The sequence below is a fragment of the Eurosta solidaginis genome, chromosome 5 (genome assembly GCF_040869045.1).
Source record: "Eurosta solidaginis isolate ZX-2024a chromosome 5, ASM4086904v1, whole genome shotgun sequence".
In the NCBI taxonomy this organism is placed as follows: domain Eukaryota; kingdom Metazoa; phylum Arthropoda; class Insecta; order Diptera; family Tephritidae; genus Eurosta; species Eurosta solidaginis.
Window position 1 is genome coordinate 76,688,981 of NC_090323.1, and position 18,793 is coordinate 76,707,773.

The following is an 18,793-nucleotide window of genomic DNA, read 5'->3' on the forward strand; positions in this document are numbered from 1 at the left end:
ATATATGTATCTCATTAATATTAGAAAATATATTTTTAATGTAGCTTAGACAGGGCATTTCTAAATTCTAGTGTATTTCCCATTGATTCAATTAAAAGGGAAGTCGTTTCATTTTTATATGAATTCTTCTTGATTTTATCGAAGTGAAAGTCTTCTCAAATGGCTAATATTTCTTCTTATTTTTAGCAGATTTTCTTACTGATTTAATTAAAAGGTGAAGTCGTTTCATTTTCATGTGAATTCTTCTTAACTTTATCAAAGAGAAAGTCTTCTCCAATCGCTATTGTTTCTTCTTATTTTTAAGCAGATTTTCTTATCGCTGCTCCATGATAACTTTTTAATTTTATTAAAAAGAAATACCAACTTATAATAAGAAGGGCTTCAGCTTGGCGAAAAACCATAGAGAAACTATGTAAACATTCTTCTAGTTTATAGGGTATTTTATGTGTGCTTTTCGCTCTGTGTACCTTTGATTTTGATTTGTTTGGCCCATTCGTTCCATCAAACTTTGCCCGATCTACTGTTTTGACTTTGGTGGTCTTTGTCGGATCTCCTCCACCAGCACTCGCTTACTCGCAAACTGAAGTTAAGTGGTACATCCTTGTTCTTATAGCGCATAATCCTACTCTACATATCGATCCTGATGCCATGGTCATCTAAGAAGTCCACTCCCAATATGACTCCATCAACGATCTCTGCCACAACAAATTTGTGTAGAACCATGACATTCCCAATTAAGATTTCACATACCACTTCTCCCTGGACTGGGTTATACTCGTCAGTGACCGTACGCAATCTTGCTCCAGGTAATGGCTTTAATCTCCTGTTGACCAAATCAGATCGAATTAAAGAATGAGATGCGCCCGTATCTACAGTCAGTACACGCACCTTACCATCCACATTTCCTTTGACTGTAAGACTGCTTGAGTTTCTTCCAATTTGTGAGCTAGATATCACAGGACATTCAATAGCTGGAGCAAGTTCTCGATCTTTACATCTGGCTCGCTCTTGCACATCTCCTCCAGCTTTGTACTTAAGACCATCCATGCTGTTGGAACCACTAGAATCAACATCGCAATGACGTGCAATGTGACCTGACTTCCCGCATTTGAAGCATTTGATTACTCTGTCGTCTGCGATCCTTTCAGAGCCTCCAATATTGTGTTCAACCAGTCTGGCCTTTCTACTTCCACATGGCGTGCTTTGAAAGCTGGCTTACGCAGAAACGATGCTGTTTCCTGAGTTAGTGCATGTGATACCGTTTCATCAAATGTTGGTTTTGGATTCGCATATGTAGCGCGTTTCGTTTGGACATCCCGTATTCCATTTATAAAGCTCTGAATGTTAACCCTCGCGGTATATTCCACGGGTGCGTATGCATTTGCGAGATGAGCCAATCTTTCAACATCCGACGCAAACTCCTGCAAAGTCTCATTCGCTTTTTGGTAACGGTTTTGCAACTCAATCTGGTATATCTGTTTTCTATGCTCGCTTCGATAACGTCTCTCGACAACGCCATCAATACTTCATAACTGTTCCGTTCGTACTCTGGAATAGTCTGTAAGATTTCAGCTGCCGGACCTTTCAATGCCACGAACAGTGCAGCAACTTTATCTTCCGCATTCCAGTTGCTCACTGCTGACGTCTTCTCAAATTGAAGCTTAAATACCTGGAAATGAAGAGCTGTCAAAAGATGAAGTTTTTACCTGCGGACTGCTTGCTGAAACAGCTGGGCGATTTTGTTGCAACTCCTGTATACGACCTTTCAACGCATCTACCTCGACCTCGATTTTGTCCTCAAACTGCTTTATTTTTTCGTCAATACGGGCTTCCAAATGTGCAGAGATCTGCGATGACACCTTTGCTGAAATTTGTCCCGACATTTCGGATATAGGTGCCTCCTGTGCTTCAACCCTGGATGTTACTTGTGATGACATTTCGGATATATGCGCCTCCTGTGTTTCAATCCTGGATGTTATTTGTGACGACATTTCTGAAAAACGTGCTTCTTGTCGTGTCTCTTGCGATTCCATCTTGCATGTTTTGTTTCTCCAGTTGCGATGACACTGTCGATGTTTGTGCAGATATTGCAGCCAATATTATGTTCAAGTCTATGCTCGTAACTGTCTGCGATGTTTCATTTTTCTCTTCCATTTTTGTTGTTGCCTCTTCCCCATCAGGTTGAAAGACATACTCCTACACATTGATTCCTTCCGACTCCATAAACTCTCGTAGTCGTGCCTGAAGTTGCTGGATTCACTTAACTTTGCCTTGTCCCAGTTGTATTCGAAATCTTCGGAATTTATTCAACAATTCCTCTTCTGACACCAATTCTAACGAATTTTGGGGAAATCCTGGTTATTTCTGCACCTTCTGCTGACGTTGAAATCGCTAAACTGTTGAATAAATCACTCCAATATTCAGTATTGCAAACTGGTCTTTATTTAGATTACTTTGGGAGTAGTACTTCACAATTATACTTCACAACCAGTAGCGTATTTAAATCAAAACTGATTACTGATTCCTCAGCTTTCGCTGCTTTTATACTCTCGGTTTCCTCGTTCACCTGTTTCTCCTAAGGTCTAGTAATTTCGCGAGCAGTTGTATCTCATGCCTGGTTACCAGCTATATCCATGTATATTTGTAATTTATGTTTTTCTTATAGCCATATGCGTGTGTATGTGTGAGTAACTACTTCGGCTGATGAGTACATCTGTCTGTGTGAGATATCTCGTCATTGCCTTTTACATAAGTGTTGCCGCTTGCTGTATTTTGTTGATTATTTACTAACAGCTTAGTGATGCTAATATTCGTCACAAATGGAACCAAAATATTGATGAGGTTTCCGGAATCACTGAAATCCGAACACAGCCACGGTATCCTATAAACGCAACCATTAGATCTCTCATTACAGACTTCGAATGGTCTTAGAATTACCACATCACAAAGTCCATTTCTGCAAAACAACCAGCTGAACACATCGATGTATCCTCTTAGCAGCTTCCACCTAACATAAAACTTAAGCAAACCAAAAACCAAACGCAAAACTTTTAGCAAACCAAAACTTGCAAATTCATTGTTCTACAAACCTCAGAAAATAGGCGTGCTTTTAAGCACCGAGGTATTTTTAAGTTTTGTTATTTGATGGAAAGGTTAGCTAAAGCGAGTTGCCTTGTTTTGTGAATACACTTTTCGGTTGGATTGCCGGAGGGAGGTTCGACGTAACCTCCAAAACCCTAAACCGAACTTGAAAAGTAGCGGTAAGGCTCCGTTACTAGACACCACCCTAAAATGATTCTGGAAAATTGAAGGGGTCTCTCAACCAAAATACAAATTGTCGCCGGAAGAAAGGGAATGTGTTTCGAGACAACGTTAAAATATGCGGAAATGGGCGTTTTTTCAAAGAATAGCCTGAACAATTAGAGATTCGCTGGCCAATGTACAACGGAGATTTCTCTTGCTAGATCTTAGATTGGAACGGTCACAACATCCATACCATATGTCTCCTTTGTGCAGCTTTTCTGGCGAAAAGATCCATTATTTTATTCCACACCCTCAAAGCTTCACACCAAATCTGCGGGTTGTTTTTGATGCATCTGCTTGTACTTCGTCAAATCGATCCCTTAATAACATTCTTATGGTGGGTCCTACAATCCAGCAGGATCTTTTTATTATGCTTCTCGGGTTTTGCTTTAACTGATGATATTAGAAAAATGTACAGGCAGTTTTTAATAACGAAGATGATAACATGTTCCAACTAATATTATGAAGAAAAGAAGTTAATGATCATTTGCTGGTGTACCAACTGAAGCCATAATAAAACGTGGTGTTACAGGTTCTACGGGATGCTAGCACGTTTAACCCAAATTATACCTGGTGCTGACGGCCGAGTTCGGGTAGTACAACTGCAACGTCAAAGGGATAATTTCGTAGGCCAATAAACAAGGTCACTTCTTTGTCTTTCAACGAAGATTATTGGAATGTGGATGATTTCAACGGCGGGTATACGTTCGTTCAAATCGCGTAATCATCTTAAATTATATTGTAGTCATATATCTTAACTTATATGCAATAGTAAATAAAATTTAAATTAATCAGGCAGCCAGTTGACGTCAATTAACGCATATGTTGACCTAGACTTTGTCTTCGATCCTAATTTCACATTCACCCATCATATATGTTATGTGCCCCCAATGGCCTACAGAAACCTTGCTTTTCTTCGCAGATATGCAAGGGACTTTAAGGATCTGTATACCAAGAAAGCCCTATATATATCATTAGTGCGCTCTAAATTAGAATATGCTTCCAATATTTGAAACCCCATCAGTCATTCAGCCAGAATAAAAAGATTTCGAAGAAAGTTTGTCCGTTTTATTTAAACACCATAGATTTTGATAACCCGTTGCCTTCTTATTCCTCTCGTTGTAAATTGGTAATTCTCAATCACTATAAACGAGGAGAATGGTGCAGCTGGTAATGTTTGTTTACGACCTAATCGTTGGCTGTTGGACTCTGCGACTCTTCTTACGAAGATTTATGTGCCGCGAAGAAATCTGCGCGCATTCCTATATTTTTATTTGTGTGCCAGTAGGGCCATTACAATCATTTTAGCCCAACCTTCCGCTTTCCTTCACTGTTTTAAATAAGTCATCAACTATATTAAATGCTGATTTTTCTGCATTGATGCACTCTTTACATAATGTTATACCTACTGTATATGTTTAATGTTTAACTTTATTTCTAATATGTTATTTTATCTAGTCTGTAAGATTTTTGATCATATTCTAAATCAGATATGTCGCATAATAGTTTCTTTATTTCATTGCTATACTCTTTTCGGATTGTAACTTGATTTGTTAAAGAACATCAAATAAATCGGACGTGTTTTGGCGATCAGCAAATTATTTAGTTTTTCTTCTGGAACCAATGTTATGAAAATTATTATTTGCTTTTGTTATAACATTGCTGCTCCTTTTTATACCTTTCATGAAAATGAAATGGTATATTAACTTCGTCACGAATCTCAAAATTGTAAGTCCTTAAAGGAAATAGATAGACCCACAAATAAGCATACCGAAATGGTCATAATGAAGAACTGAGTTGATTTAGCCATGTCCGTATGTTTGTTTGTATGAAAACGAGTTCCTCAAGTTTTGAGATATCTTGATCAAATTTGGTGAGCGGGTATATAACATATTTTTCAGAAAAGAGAATTTTTGTCATATCTTCCTCAATTTATCAGATTGAAGCTTCAATCTTCACCATATGCTTTCGTATCTTGCACATATTATTGTTTGTCCCTGGCTGGCATGTCGAATTCTCTATGTCTCGAACTAGCGCTGGCTGCACTGACATTGGTATGTCCTACTTATAAAGAAAGCATACATACTGCTTTCTTACCATATTTCTTTTAAGGGTTTCCTCCCAAATATTGTATTTTCACACAGGTTTGGGTATGCTTCGCAATTATAATATCAAAATAAATGTCATTTACTTGCATTATATACGGCTTCCAAGACTCATATAAGGCTCTTAAAGCCGTATTAAAAGTATCTTTTTCAGGCTCCAATAGGTGGAGAAAATGATATGTTGATGAGGCAAATAAGTTTTGTTGTTTTTTTTTTGTAGCACTCACAAATACTCATCAATATCCTCTAACGGGAGTCCAAGGATACTTGCAGTTCCAACAGCGTAAGAGGGGTGTTAGGGGCGTTGGTTCCACATTGCAATTAAAGAATGTTTGCTGGGTTTATTGCAGTTTATATAGATTTATTAAGGTTGATTAACGTGGCACCCCGCAAAATCATTCTTTACTCGAAAATACTGATGGCGTATTTTTTTTCCCTAAGGTTTTTAGAGGTCGCTACCGAAGGTAAAACTTCAAAAAAAAATCATTGTAATAACCCTCTCTCGACGTATTGACTATGGTAAGTTGTTATTGATTATTTTACAATGGAATAGAATGCAAAAAAAGCTAGTGGAGTAAGACACCATTCCCTCACCTCATTACTTTTTTTATTCTGTTGTCCACGCATGAAGGTAGGAAAGTGTCGCGTGGTGTGAATTACCTCGCGGCAAAATATATTCCCAAAATGCAAATAAACGAGGAACAGCCAATTATTTTAATAAGTAATTATCCCGAGCTTTATGATTTAAAACATGAGCATTACATGAATGGTACGAGAAAAAGTAATATTTGGGCCGAAATATCAAAGGACATTTGAGCAGATGGTGAGTAAATTCTTTTTGTTCTTGCGTTTCTGCAGCCATAGCTGCGACCTTTTCTTCTCCTTTCCTCTTCTTCACACAAAACTGAAATTATTACAGCTTCAAACAAGTAAGGAAGGCTAAGTTCGGGTGTAACCGAACATTACATACTCAGCTGAGAGCTTTGAAGACAAAATAAGGGAAAATCACCATTTAGCAAAATTAACCTAGGGTAACCCTGGAATGTGTTTGTATGACATGGGTTTCAAATGGAAGGTATTAAAGAGTATTTTAAAAGGGAGTGGGCCATAGTTCTATAGGTGGACGCCATTTCAGGATATCGGCATAAAGGTGGACCAGGGGTGACTCTAGAATATGTGTTGTACGATATGGGTATCAAATGAAAGGTGTTAATGAGTATTTTAAAAGGTAGTGGGCCTTAGTTCTATAGGTGGACGCCTTTTCCAGATATCGCCATAAAGGTGGACCAGAGGTGACACTAGAATGTGTTTGTACGATATGGGTATCAAATGAAAGGTGTTAATGCGTATTTTAAAAGGGAGTGGGCCTTACTGCTATAGGTGGACGCCTTTTCGAGATATCGCCATAAAGGTGGACCAGAAGTGACTCTAGAATGTGTTTGTACGATATGGGTATCAAATGAAAGGTGTTTATGATCATTTAAAACGTAGTGGGCCTTAGTTCTATAGGTGGACGCCTTTTTGAGACATCGCCATAAGGGTGGACCAGGGGTGACTCTAGAATGTGTTTGTACGATATGGGTATCAAATTAAAGGTATTAATGAGGGTTTTAAAAGGGAGGGGCCCTTAGTTGTATATGTGAAGGGGTTTTCGAGATATCGACCAAAATGTGGACCAGGGTGACCAAGAACATCATCTGTCGGGTACCGCTAATTTATTTATATATGTAATACCAGGAACAGTATTACATATATAAATATGAGCTCTGATCAGCTGAGTATAAAAATAAACACAAACTTTTGACGCAATGTGACGGTCGATTGCCGCTTAGTGTGAATTACGAAAATATGTCGTACTGTGAAGCGCTGGTGCCGCTGTGCGCGTACCTGTAGTGCTTCTAGTGAACCAGAAGGCTGACTTACTGGATGCGGACTACGCAACAAAAATATAGTGAATGCAAAACCAGCGCCTATAATCGTGTCATTCATTCGTGTTTTTAATGGAGGTGCTTTAGTCTCATATTTGTGAGGTGACCTTTTAACACATTTTCCACATACATATTTATGTCTTATATTGCATTTCATTTGAAGTTCTCTAACATAAATATCAACTTTTTATTTTCAGCATGTATCTGAATTTTACATGATTGAGTTATTCTTGTCCATAGACCTGTCCAAGTTTGAGCCTAAATCTGAAACTTTTTTGTAGTACATATATGAGAAAATTATGTTCATTTAAGACATAGATTATACCAGGCTTCGTGAAAAAGGGTGCGCAGATCTGAGATTCAGTTTAAAAAAAGAGAAAGTTACACTAGCATTTAGAAATAAATAAAAACTTAGTGATGGTAAGGTTTCGAACCGACGTGCTCTGAAGAACATTAGTATGATCTAGCCGCTAAGCTTTCAAATCTGTACAACAAAACACATAATAACACCTTTCGTTTGAAATAGATTTGTTGGTGGCACAGTGTACAAATTTGAAAACCAGAAATTCTAACTAATAATATATTGAGTTTGTAGAGGGTATACTAAGCTCGGACCCCTGAATCGACTATGTAGATCGTCATTTTTGCTTTGAGCGCGTCATTTGATTTACATACATATGTATATATGTATATTTGCAATGTTGTTGTTAGAAAAATCCTAAATACCTTGTTTGTTATGTCGTCAGTATAATAGTAAGCGTATAAAGCATCATTGTGAGTCGTAACTTTCAGAATATGTTCAAAATTGTCTACATCGCCTTCTGCTGAGGGAGCGCCACTGAAAAGGAAATATTATAAACAAGGAAACAACTATTAAAAATTTAAATGGAAGGTATAACCCAATATGCTTACCATTCATCAACTAATATCGATACTCGTGGCCCGTATAATCGTTTGGAATGAAGTAAGCCAGTTGTATCAAAATGTGGCTGATCACATATCTATAAAAAATATATACATTATGTTGCAATATTCATACATAAATACATACATATATTATATTAATAGCAAGTTGAAAATTTCGCCCCCTTTTACGGCCAAACTAGCATCGATACTTTGATCCGAGTATTTTATATGAGTACCGGTATCGATACTTATTTTAAAGTTCTGTCACTAACCGTGACAGCTTCCTACCATACGCGTGGGAGCGTACCCCGTTAATCGTGTAGAACGCAGTTTCTTCTATTTCGTCCGCCAGCATCTCACTTCTGCTGTCCGCCTGTAGATCAGAAGGCCACAGATCGTGGTAGATGCTGAAATCGCCTAGAATTATGCAGTTTTCACCGGTGAGTAGTGCGCTGATGTCAGTGCAGTATCCATAGGGCGGCAGGTAACAGGAGGAATGTAGATGTTAATAATTTCTAAATTTGTATCGCCTGACCGGACAGATATGCATTGACGTTTCAGGACGCACGTGGTGGGTGATAAATGCGAACTCGCCTCCATTTTGCTTTCGCGATCTGTTCTATCGAGGTTGCACCCAGAGCAGGTCTGCGAAGCAGATCTCGCCGTGAGTTTTGTCTCTTGGATTGGCAGCAATGCGGAAGTTCGTAAAATCTCCGTGATCTTCCCAGTTAACCCATTACAGTTTAACTGCAGTATTCTGAAGGGCAACGGGGAAGTCGTCGCCACTCTGGGGTAAGTGACGGGTGACTGAGTCTGGGTTGAGGGCGGCTAGGTCGCAAGTTATGTTGGGCCCTGGGAATGGGCGTCCTTGGGTAAGCATAGGACTACCCGGTGTAGTTGGGTTTGCGGCCTGGCAACATGGCATGAAAAAATCTAGGAAAGTGCCATCATTCCAAGCAGGAACTGGATTGCGCCGATGTCGCAAGCATGTATATTCTATGCTGGCAAACGGTGCACAAAGTGGTAGGAACTAATAGTCTGTTTTCTTGACCTACTCGTGTGCTAGTGCCAGAAAGGAGGAGAAGAAGGGGGCGGGGCTGATGTTAGGTATTCCTATCTACTCTGCTACGAAGATTGTAGTTATGGGGAGAAGCGGCCGTGTCAGCTGGTGGCCCCGTGGGGCGAGTTATGAGTCCGAGTAGGAATTTGAAATAAAATATATATATTTATGAGCAAGAGCTCTTTTCAGACTTTATTTTCAGAACTGTCTTAAATTTTTAGTCTTACATCTATTTATACTGTTTCTATGCGTTACTGATAACATTTATTTGTTTCGAGATTACATTGGGTATTGTAAATTGTTTACATGTCTTCTTATTCCAGTGTACATGATAACGTAATGTGAGTTATTTTAGGAGCGTTCCATTGAGTTATCGACCTCTGGCTCAGATCAAATCTCATTGGAACGATCTCGATCAACTTTATGACAGCTGGCAGCACTAATATAAAACATGTGTTTTGTTGATGGTGGTGGTCCACATTCTCTTTTCGCTAAAAGTGAAATTTATTTTATTAACATTTAAATAGTTCCGCACGTAAACAAACTATTTATTTTCCTTACATTTTCTTCAAGGTGTTTACTCTCTCCGTGTTTTTGCTTTTAAATGTGGCGAAGTCTTTTATGTATACACATATGTACACATATTTATTTCAGTGCTACCAACTCAAATGCAGTTAGCTGTCAAAAAATCTACTACAGAAAACAAAACGAATAGAACTGCTATACGAATCAGAAATTGAACCAGATAAATATCAGGATAACAACGTTGTTGTTGAATTTGCATGTTAAATTTCTATCCGTATCTGGTTCACGGGTGGTTGGAACGTTACATTTATCTTAGTGCTATTTATGCTATTGAGATGCGTAGGTTTTTATCTGTTTACTAATACAAAACTATTTGGGTTTTATTGCTTATTCTAGTGATAGTGCATTTCTATTGTTACACATATTGTTTGTCCGTTGCGGTTCATGATAAAGCATATCAGAATGGGTGTGGTATACAAGTAATGGTGTACGAGACCTGAAGTGAGGGTATGTCGTTAACTGGCGCGAGTAGTGATAGAACTATTAGAAAAATTATCGATGCCTGTGCAAATATAAAATACTCGGATCAAAGTATCGATGATAGTACTCATACCCAGTAAAAGGTATCGAATATACTCGATCCAAGTGAGTACTTCGGAATTTTTACCAAAAGTGAAGAATATTTTTTTAAATGAGATCGTATGTTTTGAATTTAGTAGAAAACTTGTAAGGTAGTTCAAGTTTGGACTAAACCGAACATTATACACCCATATATCGACATACATATTGTGGCGAATTTTAGCATCACTAAGCTGTTAGTAAATAAAGGCACAACAACAATAAAGCAAGCTGCCATTCTTGTGTACATGAATAAATCAATCATCATTTACACACATACATATAAGGCAACGAAGGGATACTCACAAATACATGTAATCATCAGTCGAAGTAGTTACTCACACATACACCCGCATATGGCTATAAGATAAACATAAACTACAAATATACATGTGAAGTATAGTTGTACTGCTCCCAACGTAGTCTACTAAAGACCTTTTTGCAATACAGATTATTGGAGTGAGTTATTCAACCGTTTAACGATTCGAACGTTAGCAGAAGGTTTCGAATAAGCGGGATTTCCCTAAATTCGTTACAACTGGTGTCAGAAGAGGAATTGTTGAATAATTTCCGGAGATTTCGAATACAATTTGGACATGGCGAAGTTAAGTGAATTGAAGATCCAGCAACTAAAAAAGGAATTGGAGAACGGTGGATTGATTGACCGGCAATAAGACTGAACTTCAAGCACGGCTACGAGACGTTATGGAGTCGGAAGTAATTAATGTGGACGAGTATGTATTCCATCCTGATGGGAACGAGAAATGTCGACACAGATTACATACAAGCTGGAAAGACAACTAGAAGAACAGAAGACATATATGGCCGAGCAGTTGAAAACACAGGAGGCTCGCACATCCTCGCAGCTGTCAGAACAGGAAGCAAGGGTATCATCAAAACTGGAAGCGCAGGATGCAAAAATCGCTCAAATTCAGGCAGAAGTCGGTGAGTTAAAAGGACGAGTGCAGGAGTTGCAGCTAAATCACCCAGCAGTTTCAGCGAGTAATCCAAAGGTACAAACACCATCCTTTGACGGTTCTGCTCCTTTCCAGGTCTTTAAGCTACAGTGTGAGAAGACCGCAGCAATGAACAACTGGAATGCCGAAGATAAAGTTGCTGCTCTATTCGTAGCATTGAAGGGACCAGCAGCCGAAATCCTACAGACGATTCCCGAAGGAGAGCGGAATAACTATGAAGCGTCGATGACTGCTGTAGAACGACGTTACGGAAGTGAACACAGGAAACAAATCTACCAAATAGAATTGCAAAACCTCTGCCAAAAATTTAACGAGACTTTGCAGGAGTTTGTTTCGGACGTTGAAAGATTGGCTCATCTTGCAAATGCGGACGCACCCGTGGAATACACTGAAAGGGTAAAGATTCAGAGCTTTATTAATCGCATACGGGACGTCGAGACGAAGCCAGCCACATACGCGAACCCAAAGAAAATATTTGCTGAAACGGTATCATATTCATTGACTCAGGAAACGGCGTCACTATTGAGTAAACCAGCATACAAAGCTCATCGTGTGGAAGTAAAAAGGCTAGAGTGGGTAGACACAATTTTGTAAGCACTGAAGGGATCACAACAGAAAAATGCCGGAGTTATGAAATGTTTCAAGTACGGCAACCCAGGTCACATTGCACGTCATTGCAGCACCGGTCCTAATAGTTCCAACAATGTGGGAGGCCGTCAACGAAGATCTGAAGGAGATTAGCAAATCCCCAAGTCCACTCAATCGTTAAACTAAAGCGAGTCAGCCGCAAGGGGCGACAGCTGGCTCCCGCAATTGAATGCCCCATAATCTCTATCTCGCAGATTGGAAGAAGGTCAAGCAATCTTACTGTAGGAGGGCATGTGGATGGAAAGGAACGTTCACTGACTGTAGATACGGGTGCATCTCATTCCATCATTCGATCGGACTTAGTCAACAACAAGATAAGACCAATGTATGGAGCAAGATTGCGTACAGCCACTGGAGAGGACACTCAGGTAATTGGAGAAGTATCATGTGAAGTCACAATTGGGAACGTCGCGGTACTACACAATTTTGTAGAGGCAGAGATTGTTGATGAAATCATAATTGGAGTGGACTTCTTAATCGCCCAAGGCATTAAGATCGACATGCGAAGCAAGACGATGCGATATAAGAACATGGATGTACCACTTAATTTCGGCTACGAGAAAGACTACAGCAGTAAACGAGTGCTGGTGGTGGAGAATCAGCAAATACCACCAATATCGAAGGCAGTCATCTGGGCAAAGGTTGATGGAGATTTTGGGACAAGCAAATTGTGGGTTATCGAAGCAGCAAACAGATCAACACCGAACGTACTTGTAGGAAAAACCCTGGCTATGACAGAACATGATGGACGTATCGCGGTAAGAGTACTCAATGAGTTCAAGTCACCACTAAAACTGACCAAAGGAGCTATATTGGGAAGATGCCAATCGGCTGAAATAGTTATTAACTGTGAACAGCTCCAGGAAAACGTTTCAACTAGCAAGATTAATCTTTCAAATGACATCACGGCATGGACGGAGGGGCTAGAGTTGACCAAGATGGCTCCAAACCATGCCACACCAACGTTGTGAAACATCAAATTGACACTGGAGATGCGAGGCCGATCCGTCAAGCTCCTCTTAGTGTTCCACTGGCGAAGCGGGAAGTTGTGAGTCAAATCATACAAGAAATGGGCGACAGCGGCGTCATCGAACCATCAGCTAGTCCATGGAGCTCACCGGTGGTAATTATGAAGAAGAAGGATGGAAAAATGAGGTTTTGCGTGGACTACCGCAAGTTGAACGACGTCACGAAAGAGGATAGTTACCCATTGCCAAGAATTGACGACACTCTGAACTCGCTATCTGGTACAAAATGGTTTTCCACACTGGACTTAAAATGTGGCTACTGGTAAGTGGAGGTGAAGAAAGAAGACAAGGAGAAAACAGCCTTCAGTGTAGGAGATGGTCTTTGGCAGTTTACAGTAATGCCCTTTGGACTATGTAATGCACCAGACTCATGGATCAGGTACTGAAAGGACTACATTGGAAAACATGCTTAGTGTACCCGGACGACATCATCGTATTGGGAAAGAACTTCGAAGAACATCTGAAGAACTTGGAGGAGGTTTTCTAAAGAATAGCTGGCGCTGGTTTGAAACTTAGTCCCAAAGAGTGTTCTCTGTTCAAGAAGCAAGTTAGTTACTTGGGTCATAAAGTAACGACGGAGGGCCTCTGCACAGCAAATGAAAATATAGAGGCAGTAAATGATTGGTCAAGACCCCAGAATCTTCATGAGTTAAGAAGTTTCCTTGGGCTGTGCACATATTACCGCCGATTTGTACCAAATTTTGCCAGCGTAGCTCATAGCCTCCACGAGCTTACAAGAAAAAATAAAGCTTTTGAATGGAAGGAGCAGGAAGTGGCTTTCCAAACATTGAAAGAGCGTTTGTGCACTGACCCAATGTTGGCATATCCGATTCCAGGAACAACGTTTAGTCTAGATAGAGATGCGAGTGGATATGCTAGAGGCGTTTTATCACAACTGGTCGATGGACAGGAGAACGTAGTTACATATTACAGCCGATCAATTGAAAAACCAGAGAGGAACTATTGCGTTACACGGAGAGAGCTGTTGGCATTGGTAGAGTGCATTAAACATTTTCACAAAGACCTCTACGGGCAGAGATTCCGCGTCAGGACAGATCACGCATTGAAATGGCTCCTGCAGTTCCGTAATCCAGAAGGTCAATTGGCACGATGGATCGAGCGACAACAAAGCTATGACTTTTCCATTGAGCATCAAAAAGGTAGTACCCATGGAAATGCTGATGCAATGTCACGAAGACCATGTAGTTTGAAATACAAACACTGTTCAAAAGCTGAGGCTAAAGAAGAATTTATAGATGTCCGGCTAATGACTATAACGTATACGGATGAATGGGACAAGGAACAACTAAGAAAATGTCAGCTAGAAGATACAGATCTGTCACATGTTATGCAAGGGCTCGAACGAAACGAAAGACCAAATAGAGAGGAGATGTCAGCGGAGAGTCTTATTGCGAAGTCATATTGGGCCCAGTGGAATAGTTTAGAATTGATATCCGGGTACTTGCATTGAGTATGGGAGAGTGAGGATGGTCAATGTAAGAGGAAACTCATAGTTGTTCCCAGGAAAAGGATTCCTGACGTTCTCAACGAGCTTCATAATGGTCCAAGTGGAGGTCATTTGGGAATCACGAAGAGGCTCGAGAAAATTAAGCAGGTATTCTATTGGGTTGGTTGAAGTCAGTCGGTCACTGAGCGGATTGTCAACTGCGAGGTTTGCAGCAGACCGAAAGGGCCCAAAACCCGAAGTCATGGCCGGATGAAGCAATATAACACAGGCGCACCATTTGAAAGGATCGCTATGGATGTCGTAGGTCCATTTCCTACTAGTAACCGTGGAAACAAATATGTATTGGAGGTTATGGATTATTTCAGCAAATAGCCAGAGGTATACCCAATCCCAAATCAAGAAGCAGAAACAGTAGCAGAAGTGTTTACAAACAATTGGGTTGCAAGGTATGGTGTACCAATGGAGTTACATTGTGACCAAGGCAGAAATTTTGAATCAGCTGTGTTCCATAAAATGTGTAAAACATTGGGTATTCGGAAAACACAACTGCATTGCATCCTCAATTCGATGGTATGGTGGAACGATTCAATACAACCTTGGAGGAGCACTTAAGGAAAGTAGTAGACAAGTTCCATAACGAGTGGGATACACATATTTCATTATTCTTAATGGCATACCGATCGGCAGTGCATGAGACAACAGGCCAAACGCCCGCAAAGGTAATTTCTGGCAATGACCTTCGATTGCCAGCTGATTTGAAGTTTGGGATAAATGCCGATGCGGAGAGAAACGCCAAGAAATCAACTGGTGTCTTGGAGGAAGAGATGACAGAAATACACGTTCTTGTAAGGCAACGAACAAAGATTATGAGTGACAAGATGAAAGCCAGATAGAATAAAGCAATTAATTCGGAAGGTTTTCGGGAAGGAGATTTGGTGCTCCTAACACCCCACAACGGAAAAAAGGTTTGTCCCCGAAATTGCTGTGTAATTTGGAAGGCCCATACAAAGTGGTAAAACGGATCAACGATGTAGTTTACCGCATACAAACAAAATGAAATTGGTTCATTTGGAAAGGCTGGCAGCGTTTAGATCAGAAAATTTTTCTGATCGGGAAGATCCGACTTATGTGGAGGGCAGTGTGGTGATTTTTAGCATCACTAAGCTGTTAGTAAATAAAAGCACAACAACAATAAAACAAGCTTTTACTCTTGTGTACATGAACAAATCAAGCATCATTTACACACATACATACAAGGCAAAGAAGAGATACTCACAAACACATGTAATCATCAGCCGAAGTAGTTACTCACACATTCACCCGCATACGGCTATAAGATAAACATAAACTACAAATATACATGTATATAGAAATTACCAAGTAGGAGATACAACTATTCTAGAAGGCGAAACCTCCAGACCTTAGTAGAAATATGCAGATTAGGCTACAGAGAATTTAAAAGCAGCGCAAGCTGAGGCATGACTAATCAGTTCGATTTAAACACGCTATCAGTTTCGAAGCGAAGTATAATTGTGAAGTATAGTTGTACTATTCCCAAAGTAGTCTAATAAAGATCATTTTGCAATACAGGATATTGGAGTGATTTATTTAACAGTTTAGCGATTCAAACGTTAGCAGAAGGTTTCAAATAAGCGGAATTTCCCTAAATTCGTTACAATATATTTTAAGGATACATTTATAGAGAAACGTGACAAACATTTATTGATTTAAAAGATTTGTGTTCGACTTATGGCATTTAAAAAGGAAATTTTCAGTTAGAAAAAGGTTTTTTAAACGGGGTAAACTCTCGGCAGTGGTTCCGCAAGCACTTCGAGTGTAGTTCTTCCATGAAAAGCACACCAGTGAAAATTCATCTGGCTTGCAGATACCGTTCGAAATCGCCATAAAATATGTAGATCTCGTCACCTCAATCTGTAAGGTAAATTTAGAAAAGCACGACGCAAATTGGTCGGTCTAAATCTCCTCCAAGGTATATCGAAAATCGACGAAAAAGCTATACTGCATGACAAGTTAAATCGTATTGAAATTTTACGGAGTAAGCAGCTTTTCATAATTTTGTTTGAGTTAGTGATTCTGGACAATAAACACATACTTTTCTTTTACCACCATATACATAAATCGTCTCGCGTTCCACCGCTGCACAGTGTTTCGTGTAGTACAAGCTAGCTGGACAAAAACAAAGTTCTTATTCCAAGAAAAGTGTAATGAGAAATGAAAGAAAACAAACAAAATAACGGGATTTCTATAATTTATTTAATAATTTGGGAAAAATTTAAACAACGTGACATCAGGACGGACAAGGCGACAGCTGTTTCGATTATACCTTGTAAATCTCTTCAAAGCCTTTTCTCCCGGGAGTGGGAGTCGAACTCGCACCCCTACGATAGTTGAAATGGTTGTAAACGCATTCAGCTACGTCATGCCTGTTGTGAAGTCTTTCCCAATTGCCTTCTTTTTGCATATTTTAATCTTTTACACATTGCATACTTCGTATGCAATTATGTGTTAAAGCTATGCTTGGTACGGCGGTTTTCAAAGAAACTTTGGTTTTGTTGCTGTTTTCGTTCTATTTATAGAACTACAACGAATTAACCAATTTTGTCTGTATGTATGATTTCTGTTTTTTTTTTTTTTTTGATATTTTTGCTCATATATATTGAGTAATTGAAGTAAGAAGGCAGGAGTGACCGTAAAATGCATTGATTAATTTGCAAAATTCTTGTTGAATATTAAGCTTCATATTTCTTTTAAGTGAACACTTTTATATAATTTTTTTGATGCATTCTAAGCCCGAAGGTAAGTAAAATTTTTTAATAGTAATTCTTTCGCAATTAGAGTATTTTCAATATATTTAACATTCCGTTATTAATAAGAAAAGGTATTTTTTCTCTATATTTTTAACTTTAGGGACAAAAAAGTTACATACATCCGCGGACATCCGGGCTAAATTTTACATATGTTATAGTCGGAAGTATTCTCTAATAGTAGAAAGAAAAAACCATTGCGAATTCTTTGCACATCTATTTTTAATTTTTTTTTGTAGATTTTGTTATCTCCACATATAAAATAGGATGTATGTACGTACCAGCTCCGACGAGATATTTGAACCTTTAAAGCTGATCTACAAACGGCAAAACCAATTCCCAGGTACAGGGAATAAACACGTAGCCATAAAACACACAAAAATAAACGCGCAAGGTCAACCAGAGCACACTAAAAGCAAAAAGGCGAAGATCACTGACTTCAACCTGCCACAACCTACCGCACCAGTCACCAAGGCATAAAAACAGGTACATACAAAACAATCCTAATGCAGGTATAACCACACAGGAACGCTACACAAAACAACCCCATTTGGTAGCATCTACGCCAATACCTGAATGTAATATAAATACTGCACAACTGATAACAAATCAGAACGATCAACGACACTTAAGATGGCAGCACAACAATCATCAGCTATTCACCCTGTCGGAAAATCAACAACACAAAGCAGTTTAGTTATAACCGTACCAAGAACGGAGTTTTTTGACATTTGGGTTCAACATTCGAAGGAAACCAGATATAAAGAATTATTGAGTTTTGTTGTACTTAAGTACGATTTAAACGAAGCAGCCGAGTATTCGATAAAAAGTTTAAGCTTACAAATATCGGCATATTCGTCGAAGCTGGATCAAAAGTGGAACACTTGTGGAAGACCTAAGGAGCGATTTTTGAATAAAAACTCGGAGTGGATTTCGAGTCCAGACTTCACATTTACAATAACGGTGGATTCAAAGTTGCCATCAGACCAACCAACCACTTCTTCAGGTATCCCCGACCACGGAAAACGAAAGAAGGACTTTGTTAGCTGCAGTGAAACAACCAAACGGCGTAGAGTGGATGACCTCTTGCAATCTAGAAGTCCTGGTGAGTTACTTTATGCGGCAGAAGTATCAACGCGTATGCCCGGCAACAGAAATGTTGCTAACATTATAAAAAAAATAACAGGAAACCACTCAAATATCCGGCAAAAAGATGACATGTGAGCCAGATGCAAGATAATTGAGCAATGTAGAAGCTTTAGCATACTACGTAGATAGCAAGTCGACGACTCATGGGTACAAGACGACTTGGAAGTGGAGCATCAAGGCAGGTCATAAGGTTTATCCATCATTTTATAGTCTAAGAAAAGCTAAGGCAGAATGCTATCGAAATGAAATTGAT

The 18,793-nt window shown here is 39.3% G+C and overlaps 2 protein-coding genes across 10 annotated transcripts in view; one reads left to right on the forward strand and one right to left on the reverse strand.

Annotated features, from left to right (window-relative positions):
• LOC137253063 (protein transport protein Sec24C-like) overlaps positions 1-18,793 on the forward strand; it is a 584,014-nt gene that overhangs the window by 175,657 nt on the left and 389,564 nt on the right. The gene's annotated exons all lie outside the window — the stretch shown is intronic.
• Positions 1-18,793, reverse strand: part of bmm (brummer) — a 263,847-nt gene that overhangs the window by 75,148 nt on the left and 169,906 nt on the right. For all 6 annotated transcript variants that reach the window (XR_010947612.1, XR_010947614.1, XR_010947613.1 and 3 more), the window contains exons 5-6: positions 8,249-8,337; positions 8,063-8,174 (exon numbers count right to left, since the gene is read on the reverse strand). Coding sequence is in view for 3 of the 6 variants with exons in the window: in XM_067757478.1 (XP_067613579.1) it covers positions 8,063-8,174; positions 8,249-8,337 (201 nt within the window). In the remaining 3 variants the exon portion in view is untranslated. The remainder of the gene's footprint in view (positions 1-8,062; positions 8,175-8,248; positions 8,338-18,793) is intronic.